Source organism: Vombatus ursinus, unplaced genomic scaffold (assembly GCF_900497805.2).
Source record: "Vombatus ursinus unplaced genomic scaffold, bare-nosed wombat genome assembly UNPS02003292.1, whole genome shotgun sequence".
NCBI classification, from domain to species: Eukaryota; Metazoa; Chordata; class Mammalia; order Diprotodontia; family Vombatidae; genus Vombatus; species Vombatus ursinus.
The window spans coordinates 7,878,087-7,898,680 of NW_020943070.1; the positions used below are offsets into that span (position 1 = coordinate 7,878,087).

Sequence of the window (20,594 nt, forward strand, 5' to 3'; positions counted from 1 at the left end):
TCATCTCCCTACCCGGACTCTAACTCAGCAAAACTGGTACTAGACTTTCCTGGACACTGGTCCCATCTTCCCTAGAGCTACAGATACCCGTGATTTTGATTCCAGAGTGTCAAGTAAAGGCAGACAATTTGGGCAAGGAAGATTGGAGGTCATTGAGGCAGTACTGGCAGGGCACAGTCTTGGCATCAGAGGGCAGTGCGGTTTAGTGGAAGGAATGGAGGACTAAACCACTAGGGGTCTGGGTTCGAATTCAATCCAATCCAACTTAGTTCAATTCAATAAGTATTTGTTAAATATCTGCTCTGATCCAGGAGATGGGAAGAGAAACAGTCCAAGCCCTGAAGGAATTTGGTCAGTTCTCAGTGTGTGGTGGACGGAAGGCTGGGGCAGAATGGGAGAAAGAGACCTGAGGCTGGGCTCTCCAGCTGGGGGAGTGAGTGAGAACTGATCTAACCCACCTGCCCAGGGATGCTTCCTAGCCACCAGGGACGTCTAGTCTTGTCCCCTTCCTTTTTCCACTTCATGTTTCATGTCCCACCTTCTAGTGAAACCTTTCCTGACCCCCACGTGGCTCCTTATTCCCCAAATTACCTCATTATTTCATTGATGTAGATTTTTTATTGATTCATTTATGAGTTTTCTCAGCCTTCCCGGCCACTAGGCCTCAGTTTCCTCATCTGTAAAATAGAGGAGGTGAGTTAGATAGCCTCAACCTTTCTTTCCAGCTTGAACTCTGTGATCTTATGAGCCTAAGAAAATCACATCACCACCCCTCCCCCGTCTAGAATGTAAATTTCTCGAGGGCAGATACTGTTTAATTTTTGTCTTTGGAATGTTCTTGTAATTATCCAAAGCTTTCGTACAGTAGATAGAACACTAGATTTGGAGTCAAGAAGACCTGAGTTCTAACCCTGCTTCAGACATGTACCAGCTGAATGACCCTAAGCAAGTCACTTATCTCCTTTCAGCCTCAGTTTCCTCATCTGTAAAATGGAGATAATAATTGCACTTACCTTATAGGGTTGTTGTTAGGATCAAATTTTTAAAAATCACGTAAAGTCATTTGTAAACCTTAAAGTGCTGTATAAATGTTAGCTATTGTTATAATCATTGTTATGACCTGGGTTTGAATCTCACTTCACATGCTTGCTGCCTGTGTGACCTTGGGTAAAACCTTTCCGGGCCTCAGTTTCCTCATTGGCAAAATGGCCTCTGCGGTCCTTTCTCTCTCAAAGCTTATGACCCTAAGCAAGCAAGCCTCAGTTTCCTCATCTGTAAAATATGGGAAGCTGGGCCAGATGGCCTCTGAGTTTCTATCCACCTCTGTTTATGACCCTCTACTCCCAACCACATCCTTTTCTTTTTCGATTGCAGAAACTGAGGCCCTGAGAGGGAGGATGAGCTGCTCGATCTCTCTTGCGTGAGAGCTCTTATTTAAATTCACCTGAGCCCCTCGCCTTTTCCCATGGTGCTCTGTGCTCGAATAGCATTGAGTATAATGGATTTCCTTGGTATTCATGTGGATGCCACATGCATTTTTTTTTAAATCAGATTTCCATTGTCATTTCATAATTAAAGGATGCTTCAGCTGGAGTGTTACCATATATTTTAATACAAAAGCAGGCCCCAGATTGCCTCAGACAATCTGTGGCAAATTTCTGAGGGGGAAAAATATATGTCATGGTGGTTTAATCATCTCTGCTGGCGTGCATTAGCATATTTGTTCCAGTCTTACCTTGGTGTGGGAGAGCTGGGGAGGAGGAGAATGAGTAGGAGTATCTAGTCACTAAAAATGGAGTCAGCTCGAGCTCCTGGCTCCTTGTCCGTAGTAGAAACTCCTGCCCATGAGATAGCGAAGATCCCCGCCCCCCACCCCGGCTCTCAGGCCTTAGGACAGCTTTGACCCAGCCAGACTGAGGGCCCCATTGGACCTTCAGGGGAAAACCAAAGGGACTTCATCTAGTTCAAGACTTCCTAACCTGGAGGTCCCCAAACTTGTTTCTTTAATCTTTTGATAACTGTAACTCAATATCATTTGTTTCCTTTGTAATTCTAGGTGTCTTATTTTATGCATTTGAGAACATGATTCTGAGAAGGGCTTTACCAGACCACCCAAGGTATCCAGGACGCACACACACACACACACACACACACACACGCAGTTAAGAGCCATTAATTTGAGATGATATGGGGGTCAGCTAGGAGGCGCAGTGGATAAAGCACCGGCCCCGAAGTCACGAGGACCTGAGTTCAAATCCGGCCTCAGACCAAACACTTGACACGTACTAGCTGTGTGACCTTGGGCAAGTCACTTAACCCCAATTGCCTCACCAAAAAAAAAAAAAATTTAGGTGATGTGGAGCATTATTTCTATCTGTTGAGAAAGCACATCTAGAATCCCATGCATCTCTAGAATGAACCCCTGACAGGGATAAAAAAAAAACTAAACAGAGCTGTGGGGAACTGAATTTGTAGCTATTTGATCATAGAATGCTGGAGCTGGGACTGGGGTGTCCTACAAACAAAGAATATCAGAGCTGGGAGGGGCCTGAGAACAGGGAATGTCAGGGCTGGGAGGGGCCTGAAAACAGGGAATGTCAGGGCTGGGAGGGGCCTCAGAACAGGGGATGTCAGAGCTGGGAGGGGCCTGAGAACAAGGAAAATGTCAGAGCTGGGGGGACCATTGAACAGGAAATGTCAGAGCTGGCTGGCCTGAAAAATCAAATAATAGTCCAACTAATTTTTTTAGATGTGGAAATGAGGCATGGAGTTTGGAAATGACTTGCTCAAGGTCATACAGCTAGCAAGTAGCAGAGATTCATCACAGTATCATCATAACTTCAAAGTTTTGGGAGATGGAAGGACTTTGGGAAATCATCTAGGCCAGCCTCCTCAATTTTACTTATGAGGAAACCAAGGTCCAGATACATTCAATAACTTACCTAAATTTAAATAGCTTGTATAAAAGCTGGGATTTCTAGGCTAGTGTCCTACTGGCCCAGACTCTGCCACCACACCTCATTGCTCATCTGCAAAATATGTGGGTTGGCCTGGGGTGATCCCTACCTCTCAGTCCTCTTCATCTATGAGCACAAAGAGACTAGACTGAAATCTTAGAAGAAGCAACTCCAGTGAAATGTTCTTCTTGGATGTGTCCAAGGCCACAGTCAAGTGGAAGTTTCTGAGGCTGAAAAATGAGTAAAGAATCTTCTCTTTTAGCATCTGTTTCTTAGAAGGAAAAGCATGAGAATAATTGCTAGGTTAGTAAATACTTTTTTTTTTAAAGAATCCATTACTGTGCTCAGAGTATTTCGGGGCTGACCTAGATTCAGACTGGTCCAGTGGAAAAAACTCCAGATGGGAATCAGATGCCTGGATTGAGTCTCAGATCTATGTATTTCTTACTAGTTTGGTCAAGTGTGACTTTAGGACAATCGCTTCATCTCTTTTGGCCTCAGTTTCCCCATCTGTAAAATGAGTGAGTTTTATTTTATGAGCCCTAAGGTACCTTCCGTCTCTAAAATGGTGAATAAATACATTTTAACACACCTACTGTGTGCAGGGTACTGTGCTGAACACTGGGCATACAAATACAAAGCAAAGATAGTCCCTGAGCCCATGAAGCTTACATTCTAATAGTATCAACAATAGGTATGGGGGTGCAGAGATCAGGGAAGGGTATTTTGGTTTAAAAAGTTGTAAGAATAGTTATTGTTCAGTCATTTTCAGTCATGTCCAACTCTTTGTGACTCTATTTGGGGTTTTCATGGCAGAGATACTGGAGTGGTTTGTTATTTCCTTCTCCACTTATTTTACAGATGAGGAAACTGAGGCAAACAAAGTTAAATGACTTGCCCAGTTTCACACAGCTAGTAAATGTCTGAGGCCAGATTTGAACTCAGGAAGATGAGTCTTCCTGACTCTAGCCCCAGGAGTTTATCTACTTGCCACCTAGCCACCTGGGAATGGTAGTTGGAGCCAATGGGAGTAGACTGTCACAACCACTATGGTAGTATTCATGAGACTATGGTTCTAGGACTGGAAGGCGGAAGGGGTCAAAGGTACAAGTGAAGTGACAAGGCACCTGATGCGATGTCCAAGTAATAAAGGGAGGAGTTGCCGGGGCCATTCTGAAATGATGGACCCTGGGAGGTACTCATTAACCAGACCAGTGGTGCCCCAGGATGGGAGCTCCAGAGATGATCCCCTAATGTTCTTTGGGTCTCAGTGTCCTCAAAAATGAAGGGATTGGATTACATGACCTCAAAAGCCCCTGCCATTTTTGAATCCTGTTGACTGGCTGTTGCGTGCCAAAGACTGGGGATAGGGCAGACAAAAAAGGGCAGACAATCTCTGTCCTCATGGAACTTACATTCTAATAGGGGAGTGGTGGAAATCTGCTACCTGTATCCAAAAAAGAAAGTGCTTTGTGAGTACTAAAATATCACAGAAAGTGGAGTTGTTCTCAGCACTTACCACAGGACCCATCACCTAACAGACACTCCATGTTTACCAGTTGACTGATGGATGGATTAGAAAAATAAACCAAGGGTTCATTTTCTGATTACATATTAGTGAATTTGTTCCCACAAGCACTTGTTTTTCTTATTCTAGATTATAATAGTTAGTGAGAAAGGCAGTAAGTCACCCCTCCTTCCTCTAACATGCAAATAGCTCATTATTCTAATACTGCCTTAAATTTGTCTGGTGCTTTTCAATTTTCAGGTCTTTCACCTCCATTTGCTTTTACAATTTTCATGACATATTTTCAAATCAGGCAGGGGAGGTATTGTTTATCCCCATTTTACAGATAAGGTAAATGCATTACAAAATTGATATGATTCTTTTGGTCCTCCAGTTTTCTAATTTCAAAAAAAACTTTTATTAGGCCGCTACTGTATGCCAGGATCCATGCTAGGACCCTAAGATACAATGACAGAAACAAGACACTTCCTGTCTTCTAGGAGTTTATATTCTAGTGATATATTTTTTTAAAAAAATGTGCCCAAGATAAATATATGTTAAGTAATTGCAGGTAATCCAAGGTCAGGATGAGTCAATGTGTGGAAACAGGGGTTCATGAAAGCACTCATCATCATCACCATTGCTCTATTTCTTTGTTTCTCCAGCTCTTAGCACAGTGCTGAGAACATAGTAGACATTTAATAAATGCTTATTTACTTAAATGACAACTCCAGTTTCTATGGTGCTTTAGTATTTACAAAGCACTTTCTTTTTTTTGATACTTAGTGTAATCCCAAGACATTTCCCCATTAGAATGTAAGTTTGGTTTTTTTTTAATTAATAAATTTATTTATTTTTAGTTTTCAACATTTACTTTCGCAAGTTTTTGAGTTCCAAATTTTCACCCCATCTCGCCCGTCCCCCACCCCAAGATGGCATGCATTCTGAATACCCCTTCCCCTAGCCTGCCTTCTCTTCTATTTCTTCCCCCCTTCTCTTATCCCCCTCCCCTTCCATTTTCCTGTATGGCAGGATAGATTTCTGTAACCCATTTCCTGTATTTCTTATTTCCCAGTTGCATGTGAAAATATTTTTTTTAAACATGTGTTTTTAAAACTTTGGGTTCCAAATTTTCTCCCATCCTCCCTCCCCACCCACCCTCATTGAAAAGGCAAGCAACTCAATATAGGCTATACATGTGCAGTTATGCAAAACACTTCCATAGTAGACATGCTGTGAAAAACTAACTCTATTTCCCTTAATCCTATCCCACCCACCCTTTTATTCTATTCTTTCTTTTGACCCTGTCCCTCCTCAGAAGTATTTGCTTCTGATTATCCCTTTCCCAATCTGCCCTCCTCTCTATCATCCCCCTACTCTCTTGTCCCCTTCCCCTCCTATTTTCCTGTAGGGTAAGACAGATTTCCATACCCAATTGAGTGTGTATGTTATTCCCTCCTTAAGTCAAATCCTATGAGAATAAGATTCACTCATTCCCTCTCACCTTCCCCCATTTCCCCTCCACTGTAAGAGCCTTTTCTGTTTTTATGTGAGATAATTTACCCCATTCTATCGCTCCCTTTCTCCTTCTCCTAGTATAATCCTCTCTCACCCCTTAATTTTATTCTCCAGATTTGACGCCTTCATCTTCAACGCACCCTGTGTCCTCTATCTATCTATCTATCTATCTATCTATCATCTATCATCTATATATATATATATATACATACATACATACAATTTTTCCCTCCAACTACCCTAATACTGACAAAGGTCTCATAAGTTACAAATATCATCTTTCCATGCAGGAATGTAAACAGTTCAACCTTGATAAGTCTCTTGTGATTTCTCTTTCCTGTTTATCTCTTCATGTTCCACTTGAGTCTTGTATTGGAAAGTCAAATTTTCTATTCAACTCTGGTCTTTTCATCAAGAATGCTTGAAAGTCCTCTATTTCACTGAATGACCATTTTTTCCCCTGAAGAATTATTCTCAGTTTTGCTGGGTAGGTGATTCTTGGTTGTAGGAAGGAAGGAAGGAAGGCAGGAAAGGACAGAAAGAGGAAGAAAGGAGGAAGAAAGGAAGGAAGGAAGGAGAAAAGGAAGAAGAAATGAAAGAATTAGTTTTTACTATGTGTTAAGCATTGTCCTAATAACTGAGGATATATATATATATATATTTGTGTGTGTATACATATATGTATGTGCGTACATATATATATATATATATATATTTTAATGAAATATCCCCCTTTCTCAAAGAGTTCACATTCTAATGTTGGGGACCAGGATGCTGGGGTTGGGGAAATGGAAGTCACAGCTCCTTGATGTAGACTGGTAAATATCTGGAATCCACACTCTCATTTTTCAAATATTCTATTTCTTCTACTGCTCCGCACCGCCTCTCATTTTTCTAAGTTTTGCAATAGCCATCTCCTTAGGAGGTCCCAGCTCTTAGTCACTATAAACATCTCAGTGTGTTCTCTCCCTTTAGTTTCACCTGGTGCTTGAAATTAAGCCTTCCCTCTGTTGTGGATGAAAAATGCTAGTTGACAAGTACACCCGTTTACCTTTATAAATTCTACATAAATGAGCCTCTATTATGCTTCCCAGAGGATTGAAGGAAGGTACAGCTTATGCTAAAGGCTAAATAGACCATCTGTCTTCTCATTGGCTTTCACAAATGTGGATCCCTCCCTGCTGGTGGGGAAGCCACTGGTCTATGGATAAATATGCACTCATCACCCCTCCCTACAAATCATGGCTAAATTTCACTGACAGCCTTCTTCCATATTCTTTGCAAGGGAGCTCAGTAAAGATCAGACTAGCTGTCCTCCCTTCCTCAAAGTGGGGCTGACTGAGCTGCAGTATGTTTGATGGCAGCACACTTAGACTTGGAGTCCAGTGGAGGAATTCCTAATCTCTTTGTCTCACTTTAGTCTCCTGTTCATCTCTTTTTTGTTCTTTGAATGAACAGTTATTCACCTCCTACTATTTGTAAAATATCCTTTCCACCATCCACTCAACTTTTCAACAAACACTTGTTCAGCACCTACTGTTTGTAAAGTGTTGACCAATCCTCCCTCCCTCCCTCCATTCATTGATCTATTCATCCATCCTTTCAACAAACATTTAATGAATACCTATCAGTTGTTAAACATCCAACTGTTTAAGAAACACTCATTGAAAACCTACATTTATAAGACATGAATTCATCCAGTCATTCAGCAAGCATTTATTGAGCACCTACTGTTTATAATACATCCATCCATCAGTTTCTTTTTAAAAATCACCCATTTGGGAATCTGTTGTTTGTAAGGCATTTATCCATCCACCCATCCATGCATTTATCTCTTAGATGAGCTCTTATTGAGTTCTTACTGCTTGTAATAGATTCAACCCTCCAGGATCCATTCATACAGTGCATTTATAGAGCACTTGTAGAGCATCTATCTATTCACCCATCCATCTATCCATCTATCCCCCAACTAAAATTTATTGAATAACTGTTGTCTATAAGACATTCATTCAGCTGGCTAGTCATTCGTCAACATGCTGTTATTAAGTACCTACCACCTTCAAGACATTTACCCATCCTTCTAGTTTGTCTTCCAATAAACACTTGTTCAATACCTATTATTTATGAGACATTTGTTTATTTCATCAATAAACATTTATTGAATACTTATAGCATGCAATATTTGCATTCATTTATAAGGCATGTGTTAAGCACTAGTTGAATGTAGAATACTATTAGAAGCCTGAGAGGGATGTCAGGTTTAGGCAAAATAGTTCTTTCTTGATGGAACTCACAAATTAACTTTGGCAAGAAGTGAAAGTTATGGAAAGCATTTGAACAAGCTCAGCTGATTTACTAAGAGTTTTATTTCCCTTTCAGAGAGGCACAATCAGAGAAAAAACATGCAGAATGCATCCACCGATACACGGAACAAAAAAGCTAGATATGGGATCCTGAAAATAATACTTTGCAAATATCCCAAGACTTTACAAAGAGTATTCCTTACAACAGCTCTCTAGCACAGGTAGCACAGTTATTAGGGACACTTTTTTTTTCCAGAAGCAGAAATGAGACCCAGGAATGTAAAATGGCTTACCCCTGGTCATTCAGCGAGTAAGCAACAGCTACAGCTCAGATCTGCTCATTGTTTGGTATTAGGTGGCACATTTTAAGAAGGACGTTGATAAATTGGAACGAGTCCAAAAGACAACCACCAAGACAATGTGAAGACTAGAAACCATTTCATATAAGAATGAGTTACGTTGAAACTGAGGATGTTTGGCCCTGAGAAAAGTAGACTTGGGGGGCTTATGGCAGCTGTGTTCAAGTGCTTAAGAGCTGATGTGTAAATGAGGGATCAGATTGCCTCTGGAACTAATGGCGGTGCATAAGCATTGTTCAAAGGATGGGTTTTGGCTTAATATAAGGACATATTTCCTAACAATCAGAGCTGTCCAAAAGGGAAATCTGCTATCTCAGGAGGTAATTAGTTCCCCCTCACTAAAGACTTTCAATTGCAGATGACCACAATGGACACCAGTATAGGTTTAGCAAGATGGCCTCTGAGGTGTCTTGAAACTCTGAGATTCTAAAATGTTTTGACTCTGTGTGCCGGGTTCTTTCCACTTCATCATGTAGAACCAGAAACAGACCTTAGTTCTCCTCTGTCCATTTTATATATCAGGAGACTAAGTTCCACAGAGGCAATATATTCAAATGATTATCAACAGAGTCCAGACCAAGGGTCAAAGCTACTTCATACCTATTCACAATTCTAAAATAATAATAAGAAATAGCATTTGCATGGCACCTTAAGATTTTCAAAGAATTGTAAATATGCCTTCTCCTTTGATCTTCATAATGACCCTGTGAGGGAGATGTTATTATTATCCCTCTTTACAGATGAGGAAACTGAGGCAAACAGAGATTAAGTGACTTGCCCAGGTTCACACGGCTAGTGTCAGAGATAGGATTCAAACTCAGGAATGTATGACTCTAAGTCTAACACTCTATCCTCTGTACTGTCATAGTTCAATCTGCGTGTTCTTCCCTTATTGAGGCTTACTTTTATTTACTATCAGAATAGACATTTGGAAAGAATAAACCATCTCACAGTGATATACTAACACTGGTATGGCTTTCCTGGACTACAGTTGATGGTTTTTGTTTTTGTTTTGTTTTGTTTTGTTTTTCTGTGGAAGAAGTTGTTTGCTTCAGGAAATCAATCAGGGTATATTTATTAAGCAGCTATTCAGTGAACAACCCTGTGCCAGGTGTCTTAGAAACAAACAAACAAAAAAAAATCCCCTTTATCAAGGAGATTGTATTCTCCTGATATGAGTAGGCAATATGTACACACCCAAATTCAAAATGTATGCAAAAGAGGAAAGGAAAGAAGGGACTGAGCATTTATATAGAGCCTACTATGTGCCAGGCACAGTGCTATGTGCTTTTACAAATATTACCTCATGTGACAATAATAAAGCAAAGATCCTAAGCTCTTCTGATATTTCCTCCCCTCCTCCTCCCCTCACCCCCAACAGACGGAACCCTCTACACTTCCACCTCATCGCTGATGCCATTGCCAAGCAGATCCTGGCCACCCTCTTCCAGACATGGATGGTACCTGCCGTACGAGTTGACTTCTATGATGCTGATGAACTAAAGGTAAAGGGAAAGAGTGGGAGAGGAACATGATGGGCCTTGGTATTATATTCAATCAACCTGGTTTGCACCTTAATTTTGCAGGACCAACAAGGTAAGCTCAACTGATCATTGGGAATGCCTAGCTTTGTCATGACTTAGCTAGAAATGCCTTTGGTATACTCCTAATCTGATGATCTAGGGGTATAGAAGTGTTCCTGCATTCTTTTTTGTTTGTTTTTTTTTAAAGAAATTATTTATTTTTAATATTATTTTCTTTTTAAATTTTGGGTTCCAGATTCTCTCCCTCTCCCCTTCCCACCCCTCCCTTGCTCACTTAGAAGGCAAGCAAAATATCAATTATACAGGTGAAATCATGCAAAACATATTTCCAAATTAGCCACATCACAGAAAAGCAAGAAAAATAACCAAAGTCAGAAAATTATACTTCAATTTGCACTCAGTTCATCAGTTTTCTCTCTGGAGGCAAATAAGATTTTTTCATCGTGAGTCCTTTGGAATAGTCTTAGATGATTGTATTGATCAGAATAACCAAGCCTTTCACAGTTGATCATCATTACAACATTTCTGTCACTGTACACAATGATCTCCCATTTCTTCTCACTTCACTTTGAATTAGTTCATATAGGGATTGCCATGTAGTTGTTGTTTTTTTCCTTGAAACCATCCTCCTTGTTATTGCATACAGCACAATCATATTTTGTCACAATGATGTGCCACAACTTGACCAGTTATTCCCCAATTGATGAGCATCCTCTCAATTTCCAATTCTTCGCCACCGCAAAAAGAGCTGTTATAATATTTTTGTACTCATAGATTGTTTTCCCTTTTCTTTGACCTCTTTGGAGTACAGACTTAGTACTGGAATTGCTGGGTTAAAGGGTGTGCATGGTTTTATAACCCTTTGGGCATAGTTCCAAATTGTGCTGCAGGATGATTGGACCAGTTCACAACTCAACCAGTAGTTTATTATTGTACCAATTTTTCTTCATTCTCTCTAGCATTTGTCACTTCTGATGGATATGAGGTGGTGCCCTAGAGTTGTTTTAATTTGCCTTTCTCTAACCAATACTGATTTAGAGCATTTTTCTTATAACTAGAGATAGCTTTGATTTCTTCTCCTGAAAACTGCCTGTTCAAATCTTTTCACCATTTATCAACTGGGAAATGGCTCTTAATTTTATAAATTTGACTCAGTTTGCTGTATATTGAGAAATGAGGCCTTTATCGGAAAAATTTGCCCTTAAATTTTTTTCATGTTTCTTCATTGTCTGTGGTACCTTTTTAGCAAAATGTAGATTCTCTGCTTATCTCTTTTATTAGGTCTATTTTTGCTTTTGCTTTATCTGAGATCATGATCTGAGATCACCCTCCCTTTTTTACTTCATTTGAAGTATAATAGATTCTGCTTCAGTCCTTTATTTTAACTGTGTCTTTCTGTTTCAAATGTCTCTTGTAAAAAACATATTGTTGGATTCTCATTTCTAATCCATTCTGCTATCTGCTTCTGTTTGATGGGTAAGCTCATCCTATTCACATTCAATCATGATTGATAACTATATTTCTCTTTATCCCATTTTATTCTACTTATCCTTCTCTCTCTCTCTGTTTCTCTCAATCCTCTTCTACCTCAAAAGTCTGTTTTGCTTCTGACCATTCCCTCCCTTAATCCAGCCTCCCTTTTATACGTAAGTGTGTGTGTGTGTGTGTGTGTGTGTGTGTGTATAATATATATACTTCTTTCTTTGAACCAATTTCAGTGACAGTGAGGTTGAAGCATTGACCCCCCCCATTTCTCCTCCATTATAAAAGTTCTTTGTGCACCTCATTTATGCGAGAAAATTTCCCTCATTCTAGCTCTCCCTGCCCCCTTCTCTAGTGAATCCCCCCCTTTCTCACTCCTTCATTTTTTCTTAGAGATTATCCCAATATTATCCCAATACCCATGCCCTCTCTCCATGTAAACTTCTAATTGCCTTACTAATGATAAAGTTCTTAGGAGTTGCATGTGTCATATTCTCAAATAGGCTGCCTCTAATCCACCATGTTGGCTATGCCCTCTTGTTCCTACATTCTTGAAATCTATATCTATGGAATATTAACTCTGGTAGGTTCTTCTAAGCTTATAAAGCCTGAAGTTGGACCTGAAGACTTGTCTAGATTTGTCTTTTGCAAGGACCAGTATGAATAGGTTAGTGAGAAGGTGATGAATTATTTTTAAGCCACAGTAAAGGATGGTGCAATCTGCAGTAGTGAAAATTATATCTAGACCAGTGAAATCACAGCTTTGGGAGGTAATAATTCATGAATTCCTAGATCTAGGGCTGGAAGGAACCCCAGAGACCCCATAGTCTAAGTCCCTACTTCTACAGATAGGGAAACTGAGGCCCATATCATACAGCTGTCAGAGGTAGGATTTAAACTCGGGCCCACTGACTCCAGAACTAATGCTTTTCCCAATGTACTATGCTACGTTAGAGACCTCAGAAATCAGGTAGACTGATTTTTCTAGCTCATATTTAAGGTTTACAAAGCATTTATATACATTGACTTATTTGATCCTTGCAATAACAGGTGAAATAAGTGTTCTTATTATTCTCATTTTATAAAACATGAAACTGAGGCTTAGAAGTTACATGGCTTACCCAGTCAGTATCTGAGGCCAGTTTTTAAAATGCTTACTATCCAACATTTGAATTTCCTTGATAACATCCTTAACAACTGGTCATGTCGTTCCTGTTTGTAAGCCTCTATAACAAGCAGCTAACTACCTCTCAGAACCCCATATTTCACTTCTGCACAGTCCTGATTGTTGAGGGTTTTCCCTCTTCCCTCTTCTCTTCAGTTGAAATAATAATAACTAACATTTATATAATGCCTACTGTGTGCCAGGCACTGTGCTAAGCACTCTACGAATATATTACCACATTTGATCCTCACAACAACCCTAGGAGGTAAGTGCTATTACTATCTTCTTTTTGCAGATGAAGAAACTGAGGTAAATAGAGGTTAAGTGACTTGCTTAAGGTCACACAACTAGTCAGGGTCCGAGGTTGAATTTGAACACAGGGCTGGGACTCTACCTACTACACCACCTAGCCACTCTATAAACAAACCTTCATTAGATACCTACTATATGCCAGGCATTGTGTCAGGTGCTGATCTTACCAGTACAGTTAATTAAATGGTCTCTGGTCTTAAAGAGCTTAAGGGGAGAAATATGCATTCTTAAAATTATGTAGACAATAAGTTTATGTACATCATGCTTAATATATTTCTTTATGTCTTTAACAAAAATCCTTTGATTTAATCAATATAGGGAGCTCCTAGAAATTTCCCGTACTAGTATGAATTGGCACTAATTCTGCAATTCAAAGCTTTAGACTTATCTGGGGACACAAATGACTGGCCCAGGGTCATACAGCTGTATGTTTCTGAGGTGGGATTTGAATCCAAGTGCATATCTTCCTGACTTGAAAGCCAGCTCTCTATTCATTGTACCCCACTGCCTATGTATAGTACAGATGTGATAAATATAAGGCACTTTTGGGGGCAGGGGGAAGGGGTGGTTGGTCCTAGCAATTTGGAGGTGAGGAGAAGGAGAAATCCAATGGTCCGGGGCCGAAAACAGTAAATATAATCTCATTTCCTGCATCCTTACATATATTTGAAGACAGAGATAATGACCTCATTCCTTTCCCGCAAGTTCTTTCTTTTCCAACTAGTTTCTTTAATAGATTTTCAAATAATATTAAACTATAAGCCCCTTGAGGGCAGGAATGGCTTTGACCTTTATTTTTAATTCCCAGTGCTTTTGGCAGTGATAGCAAGCATTCAATAACTGCTTCTTGATTAATTAGCATGGCTTTCTGTCCCCCAGGGGTTCTCTGCTGGATACATTCCAGTTTTTCATTTTCCTATCTAGAGGGAAAACTGAACTTGGTAATCCAAATGTGCTCTGCCACTATAGTCATCCTCCCTTTGCTTTCTGAGGTATCACGCTAACCATTTTGTTTTGGACTGAATCCATCACTAGGTTGTGTTTTTTTTTTTTTCAAATCATAAAACTGTAAGGGCATGGAAATAATCTACTTCATTATTCATAGTTTTATGGGGTAGAAATCCCAGTGCAGTCAGGGTCAGAGGGCTTCAATTTAATTGTTGGCCATTACTAACCACATGACCTTGAATATATCCTTTTGTTTTTCTGTCCTTCATTCCTTTCCTTGGTAAAATGAGGACACACCACTGACATGCCTCTCGGTCAATAATCGAGTGATCAGATGCCTAGAACTCTGTTTCTGCTGCCCGTTCCACAGACAGCTACGTGAGTTTACATAAACGCTTAGGAGTTTTGTCTGTGGTCTCTTTGGGAAAGACTAACAACCATGCTCAGTAACCTACACCAGGCAGAATTGCTTGGTGAAAACATAATCAAGTCATTATCTTTTCATTGCACGGTCATAAAGTTTTAACTAGATCCCGAGATGCAAGCCCGAGCTTTTGATTTGCCCATATCTCAGGCGCAGAGCTTGATAGAGAAGCTCGGAATGTAGCAGTGGGGGGCTGTCATCGTAATTGGAGTGCCAGGCCAATCTATTCTGAGCAAAAATTGATTAACGCTCTTAAAAAGGGAAAAAACGAAATTTCACAAATTGCTGAGCTAATTAAGGTAAGAGCAAGGCATGCTTCTTACTTTCCAGTATCTCAAACCAACAGTACGCAGGAAGGGGTGTGAGAAGGGAGGGCAACATCTGGCAGAGGAGAATCCCTATACCTTCTTACTAATTGCTCTGGTTACTTCCATCTTTACATCCCCTCAAGAGCTGCAAAATACACAGTTTATGGACTCTGTGTGTGTGTGTGGAGAGGGGGGAGGGGAGGGGAGAAGAGAGGAGGAGAAAGAGGAAGGGGGAAGAGAGAAAGAATGAGAGGGGGGAGGGAGGGAGAAAGGCAGATATGTGTGTGTGTGTACACACATATGATATATAGAGAATATATAACATATATATACATGTATGTACATATTATTATATGTGTGTATAATATGTGCATATACATATTATTGCTGTCTTTTCTGTATCACCTACATTTTCCAATATATCCCACCCCGATTCCTCCTCGAGAGCCATTCATTACCAGAGGTTGACACAATGCTTGGCACATGCTTAATAAATGTTGATTGATCAATTGATTGATTGAATAAAAAATGGGGGGGGTTGGAGAATTCATCAAAAGTAACTAATATATCAAAATAGTCTAACATATGTTATATTACTCACCAGAGGCTGCTGGGAGGAACGAGGAAAGTTCCTCCTCCTGTGTCCTCTTCTGGGCCAAGTTTGGTCTTAAAACTCCACAGCATTCAGTTTCTGTACATCATCAGTGAGATAGTGAACATTTAGTAAGTGTTTTCTGTGTGCCAGGCACTGTGCTAAATGCTAGCAATATAAAGAAAGGCAAAAAAGCATCTCTGTCATTAAGGAACTTATATTAAGATGGAGGAGACAACATGTAAACAATTCTTTACATACAAGGTATACACTATGTAAATTGGAGGTTGTCTCTGAGAGAAGGCACTGTCATTAAGGGGGATCAGGAGAGACTTCTTGTAGAAGTTAGGATTTTAGCTGAGTCTTCAAGGAAGCCCTGAGGGAGAGGTGAGGAGGAAGACCGTTTCAGGTCCTAAATGTAGCTATTTGCAGTCATTGTACATATCATTTTCCTGGTTCTCCTTACATCACTTTGCATCAGTTCACATGTCTTCCCATGATTTTCTACATTTGTTGTATTCATTATCTCTTGTTATTCAGTTGTTTCAGTCCTATCTGACTCTTCGCAACCCCATTTGGGGTTTTCTTAGCAGAGATACTGGAGTTGTTTGCCATTTCCTTCTTCAGCTCATTTTATAGATAAAGAAACTGAGGCAAGCAGAGTGAAGTGACTTGACTAGGTCATACAGTTAGTAAGTATCTGAGGTTAGATTTGAACTCATGAGGATGAGTCTTCCTGCCTCCAGGCCTGGCACTCTATCTACTGTGCCACCTAGTTTCCCTGATTCATCATCTCTTAGAGAACAGTATTATTCCTTTGTGTTCCTGTACCTGTTTTGCCATTCCTGAATTGATGCGCATTCTCATCATTTCCAATTCTTTCCCACTGCATGAAGGGCTACTGGAAACATTTTGATGGATAGAGGGGAAAGATTAACTTTTAAATTCCTTAATTTACTGACCATCTAGTTAAATGAGGAGACAACGTGGTACATAACAGACAGAGCAAAATATTAGACTCAAGAGATGAGGATCCCAGTTACACCTGCGCCACTGGCTAGCTCTGTGACCTTGGCCAGTGTCCTTTGTTTATCTATCCCCCTCCTGTGAGATCAAAGGATTGAAAGCTGGTCATGAACCTATCTGCTTCAACTCCCTCATTTTACAGATGGGTAAAGTTAGGCACAGAGAAATAAAGTTGGTTATCCAAGGTCATACATCTGATGAGTAGCAGTAGGTGTGAAATAAGGTCCTCTGGTTCAAAATCCAGTGTTCTTTACATTGTCACACAGTGTTACTCTCATCGTTACCCTAGGGATGCAGTTACTTGGGCACTTTTAGATACAAAGTAAGCATTCAGGAAGGCTTCGTCCGTTGAATTATAGGAGCATAAATCTAGAGTTGAAAGGTACCTTAGACGTCATCCAGTTCAACCATCAGAATTCAGAGAGAAGAAAGTGAAAGAGAGACTACGTAGTCATGAAAGTAGTAAGTGGCTAAGCCAATATTTGAACCCAGGACCTCCAGCATTCTCCCAACTGTACTCTACTATTTTATCCATCATTTTATACAGAACCCATAGAAGGACTGGGCTAGTTGATCCTCTAAACCCAGCTCAGCTTTACTGATTTTCATTTAATGACTGTTAAGCAGTGACTACAAACAGACCCATCCTGTCTTCTCTCCCACCCCCTTTTTTTCAGTTATCCTCTCCCCTTTAAGAGTGTGCTAATAAATGTTTAACAATCATCCCTCCAGGAGTGTGCTGATAAATGTTTAACAATTATCTCTCTGAAAGAAAATAATTGTACATAGAACATACTTTGAAGTTTCGTCTGTATCAGCATTTTCTCCATCACTTTCTTGACAATCAAAGAAACAATCAAGCCCTTTTTTGTAGCATTTGCTAATGTCCATGGTGTGGATGAGCAGCTAGGTGGCACCATAGTGCACAGAGTTCCCTGCCTGAGTCTGGAAGATCTGAGTTCAAATTTGTTGTCAGACACTTACTAGAGGTGTGACCTGGGCAGGTCACTTAACTCCATTTGCCTCAGTTTTCTCATCTGTAAAATGAGTTGGAGAAGGAAATGGGAAACTACTCCAGTATCTGTGCCAAGAAAACCCCAAATGGAATCATGAAGAGTCAGATATGACTGAAAACACCTGAACAACAACCATTGCAAATGGTGTAAATGCTCACCCGGAAAATGGAACGGTCAGTATGAGCTGACTCCAGCAAACCCCTGCCCCACTTCCAGATTCTGTTCTCATGAGTCACAAGATCATCAAGTAGATTTTTGAAGGGGCCTCAGGGGCCATTTAATTTAATCCTCTCATTTTACAGATGAGGAAACTGAGCCCCAGAGAGCAGGCAATGCCTAAAGTGCCTAAGGTGGTGCAGGTAGTGTCAGAGGTATGAATTGAATAAAGTCCTTTCATTCCCAAGTCAGTGCTGGCACCAGGGAGCCTCTGCACCCCATAAGGTTAGAGTTACCCAGAGATGTAGTTTCCATCCCAAGGGTGTAGTTTCTAACATCTAGTCATTGGCTACATACTTATAAGAGGAGGCAGTGTAGTCCAATAGATAGTGCTGAAGTTGGAGTTAGGAAAACCTGTGCTCATATTCCACCTCAAACAGTGACCATCGGTGTGATCTGAGTAAGCTGCTTGTCCTCTCTGAGGCTCTGGGCCTGTGCTCGGTAAATCTTAAATTACTCTACAAACGTACAATATGATTGCCATGAATGAGAGCCAAACTAACAGGAAAGGAATATCCTTGCAGCTGCAGTCCCTGGTGATAGTCTGGAAACCTGACTATGGCTGCCAATGTCTGTGGAGGCAGCCAGGTATCTGCCTGTAAAGACAAACTTGCTCGTCCTTATTCCTACCCTGCCATGCCTTTATGCATCAACCTCACACCCCCACAGTTTAATCAAGCATTTATTAAGCACTTACTGTGTGCAAGCACTGCTAATGCAAAGACAGACTTTGTAGTTCCCCTGTCCTTAAGAAAACTATATTATATCCATATCCTTCATTCATTCATTCAATGAATACTATGTTGCAGGCATAGTGACAGGGGCTGGAGATACAAAGAGGAAAGGGGTATAGTCCCTGCCCTCAAGGGGCTCACTTTCAAACTCACCTTTGACTCTTAGAATTCCCAGCATCCTTCACAGTTTAATTCAATGGCCTCATCAAACATGATGGCATTTCCTGATGTCCTTAGCACCTTTGTTTCTAGTGCCTGGTCAATTTTATTGTGTACATATCCTGTATTCTTATATTTGTATGTGTGTGTGTATACATATATACTTTGATGTATATATATAATTTATATATATAATGTGCTGATATGCATGTATATATATGTTTGTGTGCACATACATATATATATAAAAATATATATAAATATATTTTCCTACTAGAAAGACATAAGTTTCTTGATAATAGGGTTTGTTTTATTCTTGTGTGTAGCAAAGTTCCTGGCACATGGTACGTGCAAATTAAATGTTTGGTGAAGGATGGAAATAATCAAGTAAAATACCAAATAGGGCACTTCCATCACAAAGGAACATAAAGTCTGAGAATCCAGACAGGTCCAAGGTGAAGATTCCATCCCTCTGATGGGTAAGCCAGAAGGGAAAGGAATACCTAGTGGGTGACGTTGGGAACATGTGCAAAGGGGAAATAGAACCATTGAACGCAGTTATTAGTTATCACAGTGCCTGATGCTGAGAAATGTTCCATAGACCTGGCCATTTCTTTCTCTGATGACCAAGTCACGTTGCCATGTCACTAGCCTTCACAATACCTTCTGCTTCCAGTGACTCCCTGCCATATTATACTCTCATTAGATTTGGTCACATTAACTAGGATTGTTGTCTTCTTTAGCCAACCACACATTCTGATACTCCAATCCTTTGTGTCCCTGGGATAAGAAAACAGGAATTTATTCATGGAATTAAGCCCATGTTTCCATATAGACTCAAGAAAATCTAATGGTACCTTTTATTGTCCGTTCCTCTTTGGGTCTGTTCTGCTTTTCTAGGCCAATGACGCAAGATTTTATTCTCATGGCTGCCATAGCCTGTGTCCATTAGTCGACCCAGTAAAGAATTCCATCTCTAGAGATGACTGTGGAGAAACTTGACAATTGTCAAGTATATGCTTATATGAGCCCTTGACACATATATTATAGAAGAGATTGGTGCATATTGAGGATTGGAAAAGATGGCCTCTTTGGTCAATTCCACCTTGGAGAACACCATGGTATAGTATAAAGAACTCTCAAAGTAGAGTTAAGAGGATTTGAGTTCAATTCCACTTAACTACCTGCGTGACCTGGGTCAAGTTACTCAACTCACTGGGGCTCTGTTTCCTCATCTCTAAAGTGAAGGGGTTGGTCTAAATGACCTTCAAGGTCCCTTCTAGCTATGATCCTAGGAGTCTATGGGAAAGAAAATCCTTAGATCCCCTACTCATGACAATCTCACACATTCACGTTGTGGGGGGCTATTTGAAACCATCAGATGGCTTGTTTTAAACCTACCAAGCATTCTCTCTCTTGATTTTTGTGATAGGGCCATGTGTGATGCGTATCTTTTCATCTTGCTTCTGCCTGCCTGAAATGGTACCGAGACGGCGAAACCAGCGTGAGCGTGACTCTCAGCTCAGGGACATAAAAGTGGCTCCGATAATGGATGTTTTATGATTAACTTCTCTAGCTGTGGACCCCAATTTAACTCCCTCACTCTGCAGCCTGGTTTGTGCTCATTACCAACATCAGAAATAGCCTGAAGTGTAATCAGTCAACTTAGGTTACAAAAAACATTGATGATCGACTCCAAAAGGGAAAACCCATGTCACATTTGACTTCCTGTACTGACCCGACTTTGTGCTGGTCTCTGTGGGGCATGAATGGCATTTCCCTTGGTGAACACTAATCTTTCTTTGCCTTAAGCATTCAGGACAAAACGGATCCCCCCTCCCTGCTACAGAGCGGGAGGCTGTTAAAAATTGATAACACAGTCAAAGTTTTTTTCTGTGCTCCCAGTGGGAGTCTCCTGTGGCTTGGGGAAGAAGCAGAACTATGGTGAGTTGCCCAAAGACTTCTCCCTCTGTTGCACTTCCCTCTGTCTCTTCTAAAAAGCCATGAATACTCTCCCTTGGTCT

The 20,594-nt window shown here is 40.5% G+C and overlaps 1 protein-coding gene across 1 annotated transcript in view; it reads left to right on the forward strand.

Annotated features, from left to right (window-relative positions):
• The window catches only part of LARGE1 (LARGE xylosyl- and glucuronyltransferase 1), a 608,081-nt gene that overhangs the window by 299,698 nt on the left and 287,789 nt on the right, over positions 1-20,594 (forward strand). Inside the window, exon 5 of the mRNA XM_027873579.1 lies at positions 10,026-10,149. Within this exon, the coding sequence (XP_027729380.1) occupies positions 10,026-10,149 (124 nt within the window). The remainder of the gene's footprint in view (positions 1-10,025; positions 10,150-20,594) is intronic.